Source organism: Polypterus senegalus, chromosome 9 (assembly GCF_016835505.1).
Source record: "Polypterus senegalus isolate Bchr_013 chromosome 9, ASM1683550v1, whole genome shotgun sequence".
NCBI lineage: Eukaryota > Metazoa > Chordata > Cladistia > Polypteriformes > Polypteridae > Polypterus > Polypterus senegalus.
In genome coordinates, this window is record NC_053162.1 from 105,344,374 (window position 1) to 105,360,004 (window position 15,631).

General features: G+C 38.2%; 1 protein-coding gene across 2 annotated transcripts in view; it reads left to right on the forward strand.

The window, feature by feature from the left end:
- Positions 1-15,631, forward strand: part of LOC120535613 (transcription initiation factor TFIID subunit 4-like) — a 472,321-nt gene that overhangs the window by 271,297 nt on the left and 185,393 nt on the right. Inside the window, exon 14 of one of the 2 annotated variants that reach the window (XM_039763564.1) lies at positions 15,245-15,316. The exons of the other annotated variant lie outside the window; for it this stretch is intronic. Coding sequence (XP_039619498.1) covers positions 15,245-15,250 — 6 coding nt within the window. The 3' untranslated portion in view covers positions 15,251-15,316. Of the gene's footprint in view, positions 1-15,244; positions 15,317-15,631 lie in introns of those variants that run through there. 2 annotated transcript variants of the gene reach the window in all.

Below are 15,631 nucleotides of genomic sequence, written 5' to 3' on the forward strand. Positions count from 1 at the left end.
CTTCTTTGTCGCACCTTCCTCTTTATGATGCGCCAAATGTTCTCTATAGGTGAAAGATCTGGACTGCAGACTGGCCATTTCAGTACCCAGATCCTTCACCTACGCAGCCATGATGTTGTGATTGATGCAGAATGTGGTCTGGCATTATCTTGTTGAAAAATGCAGGGTCTACCCTGAAAGAGATGACGTCTGGATGGGAGGATATGTTGTTCTAGAACCTGAATATATTTTTTCTGCATTGATGATGCCTTTCCAGACATGCAAGCTGCCCATGTCACACGCACTCATGCAACCCCATACCATCAGAGATGCAGGCTTCTGAACTGAGCGTTGATAACAACTTGGGTGGTCCTTGTCCTCTTTGGTCCAGATGACATGGCGTCCCAGATTTCCAAAAAGAACTTTGAATCGTGACTCGTCTGACCACAGAACAGTCTTCCATTTTGCCACACTCCATTTTAAATGATTCCTGGCCCAGTGACAACGCCTGAGCTTGTGGATCTTGCTTAGAAATGGCTTCTTCTTTGCACTGTAGAGTTTCAGCTGGCAACGGCGGATGGCACAGTGGATTGTGTTCACTGACAATGATTTCTGGAAGTATTCCTGAGCCCATTCTGTGATTTCCTTTACAGTAGCATTCCTGTTTGTGGTGCAGTGTCGTTTAAGGGCCCGGAGATAACAGGCATCCAGTATGGTTTTACGGCCTTGACCCTTACGCACAGAGATTGTTCCAGATTCTCTGAATCTTCGGATGATGTTATGCACAGTTGATGATGATAGATGCAAAGTCTTTGCAATTTTTCGCTGGGTAACACCTTTCTGATATTGCTTCACTATCTTTCTGCGCAACATTGTGGGATTTGGTGATCCTCTACCCATCTTGGCTTCTGAGAGACACTGCCACTCTGTTGCCAAGTGACCTAATTAGTGTTTATTGGTCTTCCAGCTCTTCGTTATGCTCAAATTTACTTTTTCCAGCCTCTTATTTCTACTTGTCCCAACTTTTTTGGGATTTGTTGACACCGTGAAATTTTGAATCAACATATTTTTATTTTAAAATGATACATTTACTCGGATTAAATGTTTGATCTGTCATCTACGTTCTATTACAAATCAAATATTGACATTTGCCATCTCCACATCATTGCATTCAGTTTTTATTCACAATTTGTTTAGTGTCCCAACTTTTTTGGAATCCGGTTTGTACAAGTGAAATAAATAATTTTGAAATCGGTTGAATCTTTTTGAATAACCTTGTATATCCTTACCTCTTGCATTCTCTGACAGAGGTAAGAGTATATATATATGCAAAAGATTTTCTTCAAACTGATTGCCTTTCAAATACCTCGCATTAATACGTATAATTAGCAACATATGTTATTTTGTCATTGTTAATAGCAAAATATTTACTATTTTTAATTCTACCTGTTAGTGTCACCACAACATTGTCAGACATATCCTGAATTCTTAGAGAAATTGCATTGTTTGAAAAAGGGATAGTGTTTTTATTTTTTTTTAAAACCACATTTAGTTGTATGATAACTAACACGGTATAAGGCTTCAACTGTTTTCTTAGCTGATGTTTTAATAGGTACTGCTTGTTTTTACAACTGGTGTGCCTTGTTTGTAAATGCCACAACTATAAAACGGGTTTCATGCTACCCTTGAATAATACTTCTCCGCACACTAAACACTGGGGTTTAGGATAGTCCTCATTCACTATAAATGCAAAGCTATACTTTGTATTTGTCGTGATATTTTCTGTTTTTTACCAGTATGTGGAAATAATTTTTTTTTTACCTCTTCAGCACCAAAGTAGTAGGTGTGTGATGGGAAGTATTCGGTGATTGACCACTTTTAATAATTGTGTTTGAACTTTTTTATTGCCCTGTTTTTCAACCACTGATCCATATCAAATGCTGCCATTTGATGCACACCACTGAGTGTTTGGTGTCACACTGTGGTGTGAGCAAACACTGTGATTTTTTTTTTTTTTATTGCTGAAATTGAATTAATGTTTTAAATTGGTGTTCAAATATGCAATTTGTTTTATTGTTTTTTGTTTTAGCCAGATGTTACAGTTAAACAATTAAGCAAAAATCTATTTTGATCAACAGGTCACATTTGTTCAGTTAAAACATTTTTGCAAAGAATATGACTAGTGCTTGTCTTACCATAAAGCTAATTCAAAGGTCTTTTGTCTGAGATTGGTTTGGATATCAATAATTGAATTATGACAGTTTGGGTCGGATCCATGCTACTGGGTCCTTCTGGGAGTCTCTTGAACCCACCACTGCTGATAACATTCCTGAGGGATGTGGTTAGGTGCAAAAGTAATAATTGCTTTTATTTCAAACAATTCAATAACAAGATAGGTGTCCAAAACAATTGAGTTCCCAATGCATTCTTCGTAAATAAATAATCCATAAAACAAGTGATAGTGGAAGTGAAAAACATGCTAATAAATAATGCTGTAAAAGCACTGGAGGTTAAAACCCAGACAGTCCACAAAATGATGACCACAAATGTTGCCCTTCTAAACCATGCACTTCCTCCCCTTATCCTGTTCAGACCTCACTGGAGAAGGAGATGCCCACTGACAGGTTCAGTCATCCTTCTTCCACGAGTCTGGGATCCTGCTGTCCCATGGCTCCCAGCACAGGTCCCTATTGCACTTGGCTCTCAGTAGGGCTCCCCATCAGAGTTTCACACATCTCCTGCCGCCAGTCCCTTGGTATTTCCAAGAAACACCACATACAAGGCCGCTGCAACTCTCACGTAAGCACCCAGAAGTGTCCTTTCTTCAGCCTTAGGCTCTTGTCACCCTGAAGCTCACTGTCGACCACCTGCCTCTTGCCCCTTACTGCATGGGCATTCTCACTTGCTTGCACACTCAATTGTGCTCTCTTCCCCTATCTCAGTCTGTCTCTGCTTCTCTCCCTTCAACCTATGTCTCTCCTTGATCTTTCTCCCTTCTCTCTCTATCTCACTAGCCAGTTTGTTTTCTTTATTCCCCCATTTGATTTTCCTTTCTCATACAGGCCCTTCCTTATGTGCCTCCTTGGGCACAGCTCCTTATTCACGTACTGTGGAAAGCCAATGAAGTAATTAAGATAGAACACATCCACTCATTTAGATGTGCTCATTTCAATCACCACACCAACCTCCTGCCACTGCATGAGCACACACACCCATGGAGGTGGAGCTGGCCATTTAATTATTTATTTATTTTAAAATGGACCAGCTTTTTAGCTGCAAACCCACAACACATGGATGTCAAGCAAACTAATGTGAAATGCAAAGTTTGCAAAAAGACAATAGCAGTTACAATTGGCAACACATAAAGTTTATTTCAGCACTTAAAACAGAATCTTAAGAACATAGCACATAAGATGAACATATGGACATAACATTTGACAAACAGGAGGAGACCATTCAGTCTATCAAGTCTATTTGTTTAGCTAATCTGTTCCATAACAGCTAGAATAGAACTGACATCTTCAGTGTATTCTTTGCCCTGCTTCAGTGCTCCTTGCTACATATCCTGTTAACACTAGAATTACCAAAGCCTACGAAAAAACTCATAATCCCAGTCCACCTTAAATCCCTTCGTACCTCTCCGTCAATGTCTTTTGTGTTGTAAATGTGTCGATCAGCAAAAGCAGCAAGCTGCCTGCTATCCTAGTTCTCTCAGCTCAAGTTCTTTTTACTTGTGTGTGAGTTGCCTGGAGTTGTATAGGGTAAATAATATAGTGTTATTTGGAATACATGTTTTTTATGTGTGTTGCGTGTCTACAACAATCTATGTAAACACATTGTTAAAACAGAAACGTTTTTTATGTTTTAGTAATAATTGATAAAATATAGACATGAAGTATATAATGTGTGAAGCCTGAAGTCCAAATATCAAATAAATACATTCACAAAAGGTATAAGTATAACAAAACCAGTGCACTTTTATTCAATTATACAACTGCAGAAAAAGAACTTGCATTACGGTGCGACATTGACACACTTTTAATACAACCTTTTTGGTGGAGCAGCGGTAAAAACTGCTGACTGGTAATCAAGACGTTCATAGTTCAATCCCAGACGCCTCCATTTTGAGTAGTGAGCTGCTCTTATTCTTACTGTAATAGAATAAAAACATACATTTGATTTGAGTCTGTAACAGCCAGTGTAAATTTATGGTACTTTTATATTTATATATATATATATATATATATATATATATATATATATAACTGTATATACTCACAGATAAGTTGGAACTTGAGTTTACGGCATAATTTCTGGTATCTTATAATGTTGGTCATATAAGTCGAATGCGGGAAACTCACACTATTGGTACAATGGATTATGATATTGTAACACCCACCAGAGAGTGTAACCACAGAGCACACTGCCTTTTTTTTCTATGTGGGTGCGGCAATGCGCTGTATCAGTGCTTAGGCCTAACCCTCCTCTCTCTCTCTCTCTCTCTCTCTCTCTCTCTCTCTCTCTCCATTGTGCCTATGTGACCACATGGTAATACCCGAACTATTCCAAAGCAACGTTTGCACTGATTTTTGTTTGTTGTATCTCACACCCTCATACACCTTTATCATAAGAGCATCCCTTATCTATGATGGAGCATTCAATCAAAAGAAAATATGAAGCTGGTTTTAAATTTAAACATCGTTGAAGTAGCAAAAGAAATTGGTAACTGCGCTGCTACAACAAAATTAGATGTGTCCGAGAAACTGATGTGAGATTGGAGGAGGCAAAAAGATGTAAAAAAATAAAAAACAAAACAATTGTCCCATTTTTGAATGGTGTATAATTCGAGGCTTGATTTTATAATCAATTTTTTGGGTTTCAAGACCCAACTTATACGTGAGTATATATGGTAAGCCCTCTGCGCAAGAAACATCCACTCATAGATAAGAACAACGCAGCTGCACCAGGCGTAAAGGTGAAAGATAGCACAGTTTGAATGCAGCAACAGGTTGGACATCATCCTGCCAGTCAGTCTGTCCCACACCTGTTCAAAGAAAAAGCAGGGCTTGAAGAGCCCACCAAGGTATCGTGCAAAGACCTGTTTGTGATGGTCTTTATATAAAAAATATGTATATGTTACTTATATAAAAGGTAGATTTAATGTTATTTACCTTGATTCATTTACTTATTGTCCTACAGCGTACAGTCACAAGTAGACTCCAGAGCTTCCTCTGTTTGATCGACACGGGCATGCTGACAAAGTACCTTGTGTACTGAAGTGACTTTAGCTGCATATAGAACATGATGAGAGTGGCAGCAGCACCCACACAAAATACCTTGGAAAATCAGTTCAAGATGAGCACATTATTTCATAAGTGAGAAAATAATTGAGCTTATAGTGAGTGACATCAATCAGTTCAAATATTACTCTGTGATTTTGCATTGTACACCTAATGTTAGCTCTGAGGAGCAAAGTTAACTAGTTATAAGAATTCTCACAATGGGGAAAAGTACACAGGATTAAGCAGAATTTTATGAAATTCTTTCCAACAGTAGAGATAACAGGAGAAATTTTGTCTTCTCTTGCCCTGGACAGACTCGAGGAACTAATTATTCCTTTTGATGATTGTAGAAGGCAATAATATGGCAGTGGTGCCAACTTGAATAAGAAGGACAAAGCTGTACAGTCCAGACTGCTGCAAAAATCCAGAGCTTTCTTTGTGGCATGTGCTGCTCACACCCTTAATTTAGTGGTAACAGGTGAAGTGAGAAGCTCAAGAGATGTTATTACCTTCTTTGGACATCTTTAAAAACATAATAGCTTCTCTTCAGCTGCACCTAAAAGGTCCACTATTTTGATGAGACATAAATATCACATAAAATCTTTTGTGTGCTAGTCAGGGCCCCACAGTAAAATAGTTAAAGCCAGCCCTGCCTATAGTTGTCGTAGAAAGAAGAAACTGGCTAGTGTGATTTACAAGAAAAAGAAGACTAAGTAAGGTATAAAGAACAAATAGGGAAGGGCAGTAAGAAAAGAAAAAGTTGTAGAGAAAACTGCACACTTTAAAGAAAGGTCGCTGTTAGTGATGTGACAGGCACTGTGGAGGCCGTATTAATGAACAAGGGCTGCGGAATTTAAACAAATGGAAAAATACATAAATTACTACACAGAAATTTTATTTTTTTCACCTATGATTATTGACAAAAATGTAGTTTTTTCTATATTTCTAGGAAGGGTACAGTTGGAATTTTACATTTGCATAATTTGGACAACCATCTCATTTTGGTTTTTTTTTCCTCAAGAAAAACTGAAAGTGATTTCTATGATAAAATAAATAAATCATGAAGTGTCCATAAGTTTAAAAAATTTGATGTTTTATGTTTTTTTTACCCTATCGCCCAGTTCTAGATAGAAATGTTGTGTGTTTTTTTTTTTTTTTATAAAAGAAAGAAGTGCTTGGCTAAGATCAGATTGAGCTGATGACAAAGCTTGAAGCGTGGATGCCTCCAAAACACTTTGTGTTGATGCTTGGAATGGAATAAGGAATCTATGATGTACAGTATGTGTTTGGAGCAGAACTCAGGCAATCGTTTGTCATTTTCATTCTTCTTCCCCATGCCAAACTGTTCAGGCATAGGGCTTGACTCTGGCATTGAAGAGATACTGTCATCAGTAGTATTTCTTTGCTGGGGATACTGCTGATGACAGCTGAGAGGTTCTCATCCATGACTTCCGGTGTTGATCATAATGTGGGGGCGTAGTGATGACCAGGGTAACAGGGCCATCAGTGGTGTTGAGGCGGAGAGTAGGTAGTGAATCTATGCATTTGTTGCCTAGTTCTACAATTTTAAGCATTGTGTTCTTAACAGCAAAGCCTACTGCATGCTCACTGGGCTTGTCAGGGCCCTTCCCCTGCCAGAAAAATGTGTAGTCTTTTTCTAATTTTCAAGCTTGACTCTGCTAGTCATGTTTTCTGAAGATTTTCTCTTTCTACATGCAGTCTATTGAGCGTGCCATTTATTTTAGCTATCTTCTATTATATAAAAGTATTGGAGGTTTGTGATATTTAATTTGTAATTGCCTGTATATTACAACTTCCCAGTTTTAGAACTGGTCCCTTCCTATCTGTATTCTTGCTTGGTTCAGTTTTACAGGCGATCTGATGATCTTACATGTTTTCCTAATCCTCATGCAACTGATGAAAAAAGCAGGCTGTGACAAGACAGCACTTAACTAGTTTGAAGCTGCCCCAAGAATCCTTCCCACCATCAGAAATGTCCTTTGGCATCATACTCTGCACCAATCAATCACAAAGGCTTGTAATCGGTAACTATCACTTATCCATGTTGTTTCCAAGCCACAAGATGGAGCTGGGTGCTGGGGTGTCCTCTCCAGAATCAAGTAGGCATAGCAAAATTGAAATGTCATATGACCAAATGGAGCTAGTTAAAGCATCAAATCTTCAGCACATTTTTAATGCAATATGTTCGACTATAAAATCACCAGAAATTTTGGTATCTTTAGATGCAGAAAAAGCCTTTGATATAATTAAGTGGGATTATTTATTTAGTAGACTGCACCAATTCAGCTTTTTCCCACCAACATACTGTATGTTAAAACCGTATTAATAAAACAAACTCAGGTTACTTTAAATTACAATAAGGTATTTGACAAGGGTGCTCATTATTATAAACATTAATGCTTTTCACAATAGCCATTGAGCCGCTGGTTGTCCATGTATTGGAAGAAACCAGAGATAAAGGGGCTTAACAGAGAAGGACCACAATTATCTCTAGCATTAGTCTTAGATGTTTTTGGAGAATTTCGTAAGATCCCTGGATTCAGAATTATTTGGAATAAAAGTGTTCTTTTCCGAGTCAATTCTCTAGCACAATAGAAATGATTGTTGACTTCAGGACGGCCCATGCTGTTCATAACCCACTGCACGTCAAGGCCCCTGTGGTGAAGTTGTTCAGGAGCACCAGATTCCTTGGTGTGCAGCATCTCCACTTTCTTTAGATATTAGGAAAGCTGTTGTGGGAAAAAAAGTTTCTGTACTTTCAGAGAAGTCATTCAAGGAGAACAGATGAGAAATCGAACAATACTTAATGTGCACATAGATATTCACAAATTTCTCGGTTCATGGAGTGAGCAATTAATTAAATAATTCATTGTCTTTTATGCTTTTCTATCACTATTTCCTTATCTAATACATCACATCATCTGATATGACATAATCTAATAAGCAGTAATTTTGTATACATGTAGTTCTTCCATTATTCTAAACATTGCTTTATTAATGGGGTGACCCATGGGTTTTCCCATTGGTCTTGTCACGACTTCATGATAGAGGCATTAAGGCTTTTCCACTAGTTCGTCCTCGCTTTTTAAAGAGGTGATCACTACTAATTATCTTCATTTTAACCTTAGTAATTATGTTGGTGACTCCTCAAAGATGAGACAAAAGTCTCACTTGACTAAACTTTAAACAATATTTAGTTAACCCTTTTAGTTACATTAATTTCTTATCCTTATGTTTAATAATTCATTGTCATAACTTCATCTAAGTAGTTATTTGTTTTAAAGAGTATCTATCTATCTATCTAAAGTGTAAACATTATCATTTATTGATTAAAAATATTGATTCAAATTCTTTAAAGCAAGCCTACTTCTCCTCATTGTCGCAACATTCTACATGGGCACCATCGTCTGGGCATCATGGTCTGGTTTAGAAACATGGCCGTAGTGCCGTAACTAATGCTTCCTTACAATACAGGTAATGTGCCTCATTCAACAGAGACACAGTACCAAAGGAGTCCAGTCTTTGTCTCGGGTTACTGGATAGAGTCTGTGTCTCACAACTATATACTGTAGCAAGACAGGAAGCACCAGGACTCTAAAGACTTGGACCTTCATCCATTTGCAAAGATATCAGGGGTCCCACACACCTCTTTCCGGTGACTTTATGACCTCCCCATGCTCTTCCATACAGTCTATTGACTTCATAGGAAGAATCACCAGAGACATAAATATTGCTACCGAGGTAGGTAAACCTCTCGGTACAGTTGACACTCTCACCACAAACAGACACAATGCTGATGGCTATGCCTAAGATGTCAATAAAGGCCTTGATCTTGATTTTTATCCAGGACTCTCACAAGCTGAGACACTCAGTCTGTTGAGAGTCCCGTTCAAAGCCTCTATTGACTCCATGAAGACCACAATCAAGTTAAGTTAATCTTTCTTCACCAACAATTGCCCCACGATCGCTAGACCCCAGTACCCTGACGAACAACCAGTGCATGCAAACATTGAACATGGTAGGAACAAGAGCATACCCCTGGTTAACCCAAGTCAGCTAGGAAAAAAATCACAGAGGTTCTGCCTCCACTCTGCACAGCACTCATAGTACCAGTGCACAGGCTGGCCATAACATCCAGCAACTTTGGTTTGGGTGGTTTTATCCTGCGAAATATCAGGATGTCCCGCAGGGCAGCTCGATCATCTGAGTTGCACGCTTTCTGAAAATCGACAAAGTCTGCTAATAAACTCTGCCAATATTTGCAGTTATGCTTGATGAGATCCCTCAGTACTAGGATGTGGTCGATGGTAGACTTTTCAGGCGTAAAACCAGACTGCTCCAGTTACTGGTAGTTGAGCAAGTGATCACCTATCCTATTGTGGAAGACTCTAGCAAGGACCTTACCCTGCATTGAGAGCAGTGTTATTCCCCACTTGTTGCTGCAATCCAGGCGATGAACCTTACTTTTCCAGACAGGGATGAAGTCTTGTTTTCCAATCAGTTGGGATGATTCCTGTCTCCCAAATGGAAGCAAAGATTGCTTCCAATGCCAGGAGAACAGCCTTACCACCAGCTTGGCAAAGTTCACCTCGGATATCATAAATCCCTGCATCCTTCCCAACTCTCAACTAGTTCACCACCTATGCAATCTCAGAAAGACTGGGTCATTCACAGCTTATTGGTGGATAAGCATTAAGAACCGTGGACCCAGAGATGCCCAGTGTTATAGCCAGAGGGTCAGCTTTAAATAGATGCTCAAAATAGCCAGCCCTGCAGGTCGCAACTGCAGCATCATCATCTGTAAGGACCTTTCCATCACCTGTCCTGACTGCAACCGTCTCTCTCTGAGGAAAATATTTGAATGTGTGTAATGCTTTGATTCCATTGCAAGCAGAATGTGTGTCACATGCTCACAGTTTCCTCTAACAAACACCTCCTTATCTGCCCTCATAGTCCTCAAAGCTATCCTTCTCAGTTCCTGGTACAGTCTGGAGTTGCTATCAAGCTGTGCACTGCGACTCCTCGGCTGCCCTGCGAGATGAAATATCTTTTTCTGAGAACACTAGCAGCACCAACGCAATCATCAGCAACCTTCAGTGTCTTGTCATGGAAGGTCTTCCACATCACATTAAGATCGGCAGTCACACCCAAGTCTGCAAGTTCCACACACAAACTGCATGCAGACTGATTAGAAACAGCCTGATCTTGGAGTCTGGCCAAGTCCAGTCTCATTCTCTTGGTAGGTGGTGACCTACTGGACTAAGCTGGATCTTTAGAGTAGCAACAACAAGTCTGTGGTTAGAATTCACAAACAGGGCACTTCTTTAGACCCTGCAGTTCTGTAGAAGTCTTCAGCATCTGCCCACGAGGATGTGATCAATCTCCTTCACCGCACCACCAGTATTGAAGTACCAAGTACAACGATACGGCTCAGGGTGCTGAAACCAGGATCCAGCAATCTGCAGCCCCTGATCTTTTACAAAGTCAAGGAACATGGAGCCACTTTCACCAGACCCATGGCAACCGACAGAATCTTCACAATCAGGCCTGTTTGCCTTAACCTGAGTCGCATAATAAGCTCATTGAAAGGAGTAATATTGGAAACCATCGGAAGGAGCCGATCTTCCACAGCAACAGCTACCCACCCCCCAAGTGTGACAGCCATCAGAGTGACCAGACTAAATAAAAGGTGTACCCACCTACAGAGATCTGGTCAGTCCAGGTCTGCGTACCTCAGAGAGTGCCACCAATGAAGAGCAGAGTTTACCAAGCTCCTATGACAGCAGAGGAAGATGGTCGTCATGCCGGAGAGACAAGATGTTCTATTAACCTACATGGATGAGCAACCTCAAATTATGACCCAAGTGCTGCCGTGTGGAGTGTGACACATCGGCACCACACCAGTTCTGATCCCCAGTGGCCTGACCCCGTTAGCTCTCCGATGGTTTCAGCTCCTCCAGGGTGAGGCTCCTAACCATGATAATGACCTTAGTGAGTCTGTTTTGATATAGCCTTCAAGCAGTTTTAGTGGTAGTGATTTTGGGCTAAAGGTAATATCACTCACATGCATTACATGGAATAAAGTTTATCTGTAAAATATGGTGGTTGGGAAAAAATAGCAATGTATTCTTAATCTTGTTAAATTTCTTTCATCTCTCATGTCTCCTTCCACTTATCCTGGTAGGCTGATAAAGTCTTATCTATGCTCTCTAACATGTCCTTGAGTAATCCTAGGCATAGGCTGCAGCAGTGGTGAAGTTTCATCAATTTATAATATGTCACTGTGTATTTAACAAGCTTTGCACTCATATTCATAATCTTCTTATGCACAATATGCCTCTTATTTATACCTATACATATTTTTGTTTCCATTATTGCCTTTATTGGACTTTTGTGAGAAAACACTGAGAATGTTTTTTTTCCAGAGATTTGTAGCAAATGGGTCCCTGCTGTAGCTCCTATTTGATGTATTATGGCAAAATAAAATTATTAGAATATTAAAAAAAATTAATTGAGAACAGGCCATTCAGCCCAACAAAGCTCACCAGTCCTATCCTCTTAAATCTTGAAGTTTTAAAAATTGTTACCAAATCCTAGACCCTGGACAGGCTGGAGCCTCACACTTTCTGACCCGCACAACATTAAGAATTTCGAATTGTGGCCCTCTGCAATCTTAATACCTCCAAAATTCTGATAGCACCTGGAAAAGATAATGGCCCTGACTTCAGCAAACCTGCTCTCTGTTAAATTTCTATTAGAGTTTTACCCACCAGAGCTTGAAATGGATCATGTGCTAAATAAGTAATCAATACAAGCTAAAGTTAATTATTTTTGTGCAGTGTTGTCTGCAAGTGGAACTACCTTTCCACAGTGCATCATAGTGATTCTGCCAATTAGTGAAGCTAATGCTCCTTCCCCTAAGACAGTTTAATGGTAGAGTCCCTAAAGCAAGTGTTGTCTGCTCTCAGCCTTCCTAGAGGTCTGTGCCAAGTATGCCTCACTAAGGAGGTGTATAAAAGGAATGTTATTAAAATGTCCACCCGAGGTCAACTGTCTTCTTTCAGTGTTCAGCTTCATGATGTTTCTGAAACCATCTTAGAGATCCTGATTTTGGCTGGATATGCTCATAAGTTAATTGTTTTGATTTCTATTTACACTTAACAGTCACAGATGCAGAAGGACATGTTACAGAATTAACTACCAAAAAATATTTTGTTAATATTCTGGCAGCAAAAGCAAAAAGTAAAACACAAAAAAATCTATTTGGATATGTAATCTGTTTCAATTATACTACATAATTAATTCAGGTGTCTGCGGTATGGTACATAATTTATAATTTAAATATACTTTTGCAAATAAGTCTGCTCTTAATTGTAGGATGCTTTATATCACAAACTTACTTTCTGTCTGCAGATCCATTTTCTTAAAAAAATGTTCCTTCCTTTTGTTTTTTAGTTTTTTTTTTTTGTTTGTTTTATTTATTATTTAACTGCTTTTTGCCTCATGGTGGGTACTAAAAATGTGGAGTCCTAAGGCACTTGTTTCTTTCAAACTCTTTCAGTTTCTGTATTTTCAGAGTAAGAGTTGTACCTGTTGAGTGTATTTATAGGGGACAACTCTGTTAAGTTTTTCCTTGTCCCTGCTTTTCATCTTCTTAGGTGGCATATCAGGTTGCACTTAACACTTGGAGAGTGTGTGCTTTTTTAATATAGATATACAGTGTTTGCACTTTATAGATGATATTTTTGGGTTTATTTGACTTGGACCTTTAATATGTAGTTCAACTTCAAATTAAAATTATTTTCATACAGTAAATATAAGTACAGTGCAGCTCTTAAGTAGTGCATGCCTGATTTTGGCTGACTATGCTAATTATTTTATTTTATTTATGTATTTATTTTTTTTTACTATTACCTACAACACATAAACATAGATGTCGAACTTAACTACCAATGCATTAACAATATGTTATACTATTCCTATTGTGCCAATCTATTAGTCAGTTTCACATTCTCTTCTGTACTCAGTTACAGTGCAATACATAAATCATAAGGTTTGAGCAAAAATGCATCATCCACAAATGACAGAAATGGGGCTTTCTGGTCTCAAAGCTTGTATACAAGCTTCACTTCTACATCAATATGCTATACTTGTGTATGACCATCAGGCTGTTAGCTAAGACACAGAGTCCTTTTTCCACCTTTAATTGACTTTCTATTCTGATGATTCCTCCTTAGTCATTTTAGATAACTCAAAACATCACTTCCAGTCAGATGTCTCCAGTGTTTGCCACATGATCTCTGGTGTTTCATAACAGAGATTTATTGATAGAAAATGGTACCCTTTTAAAGCAGACTTAGCTTTGCTTTTCTTTAATGTGTGTTATACTCATCTGCCCCCAGTGAGGGCCCATAATTAAAGTGGCAGCATATGGTTAGGGTTTGGGCAATGTTAAGGCAAGAAGCAACTATAAATAGAATATTAGAACAATTTGGACAAGAACAGGTCATTAAGGCCCAGTCTAATTTTTAATCCCCGTTTATTAAACTCTAGCAATATTTTACCCAGTCATGTTTTGAAGGTCCTCAAAGTACTGCTATTTTCCAACCTAGGTGACAGTTGTTTTCACATATCTGTGGTTCCCTTGTGTGAAGGACAGCTTTCTAATATTTGTATGTAATTTATTTTTAACCAGCATCCATTTGTCTGTTCTTATTTTAGAATTCATTTTTAAATACTTGCTTTGATTCATCGTATTCATTCCTTTCAGATTTTTGAACAGGTTTATCATGTCTCCTGTTAATATCTGCTTAAACTGAAAAATTCATTCTTTATTTCTTCCACATAGCTTATACAGTAGCCATAGTCTTGGAATTGGTTTAGCTGCTCTCCCTTGGCTCTTCTGCAGTGGTTATTTAACTGAACTTCAGTGCTATTTTTTAGAAGTGAAAATAGGTATTCATTTCGGTGCTTGTGACCAATTTAAATGAGCAGACACTGTCATCATTATTGTTTTATGTTTTTAAAATGCATCTGTTCTGATTAATTGTTGAAATACATCATATTTAAATGGACAAAAATTGTTTCCAGATTTTACATATCCATACCTAGTTTGTTTTTAGTAACTGAGAACATGGTCTTTATTAGTCACCTGTTGCAGTCATTTTGCTGTTTAATCAGAAACAGCCTACGGTGATGAAAAATTTTTGCATGCTTGTCATTCTCTTAATTGACAAAATGAATTTAGGTTTTGATGGGATATTGCTGAAGGGAACTGCTTATTATCATTGCACATTTTGTTCACAGTTCTTAAAACTGCAATACCATGATTTCAGAAATTTTAGTAATACATGGCAACCTCCTCATTGCAGCATGATGACAAACTTCTTTCTGAGATTGCCTATAGCAGAAGTTAAGTGTCAAACTATTTCATATTTTCTTGTTACATTATTTTCTGTTTGCTACTCTTCTTTTATACTTGTCACTATCTATTGTTCAATTTATTTTTTTAACCTGCCCAGTCTAATAGAGGGCTGTGGTAAGCTAAAACCTATCCTGGCAGCTTTTGTCTTTAGTTAACAATAAATCGTGCTTGGTAATGTTAAGGTTTTAAGACACTGTAGGTTTCTAGTAATCCGGCAGATCGTGTTTTTTGTTAAAGACACTCCATGTGCAAATTTTTCATTGTATGTTATCATTTAAAGGCAATAAAATTATGCTTTGTTTTGTTTTCTTTTGCCAATGGCTTGCCATTTCTAATGAACAAAAAAAAAAGATAGCTAGCTTTTAGTTAATTGCAATTTTTCATTTTTCTAAGAAATAACATTAATGAGATGGTGATTGTTGGTGATACAGTACCAGTTGGGCATAGATGTCTACCTATTTTCAGTGCACCTTTATGCTGAGGGGATATAAAAACATTGTTCCACACATATCCCGTAACACTTGCTCTGTTTTGACAGCAGTAATAACCACAACCACCAAGACAGGAACAGTGTTGGCTCTTAAGATCTGGGTACAAAACAGAAACTAACCAAGGTAAAGGAATGATACATTTCTTGAAGTAATTTCTCTACCTTTTCACCAATGGCAATACAAAATGGGACAAAAATGCATGCATATATCAAGTGTTATAGGCTTTACAGTTGTGTTGAGGACTAAATAGTTTTAAATATAAAAATAAAAAACAGCAGTATAAAGTAGTCATTGAATCACTCTGTTACAAAAAAAATGCTGCAGGGACCAAGTTCCCTCTGGTCGACCTTTATGAAAATTTTCATTATATATAAAAAAAGAATGTGGTCTTTAGAGTGTTTTTGTTTTAAATCTCAGCTGTAGTGCTTGTGACG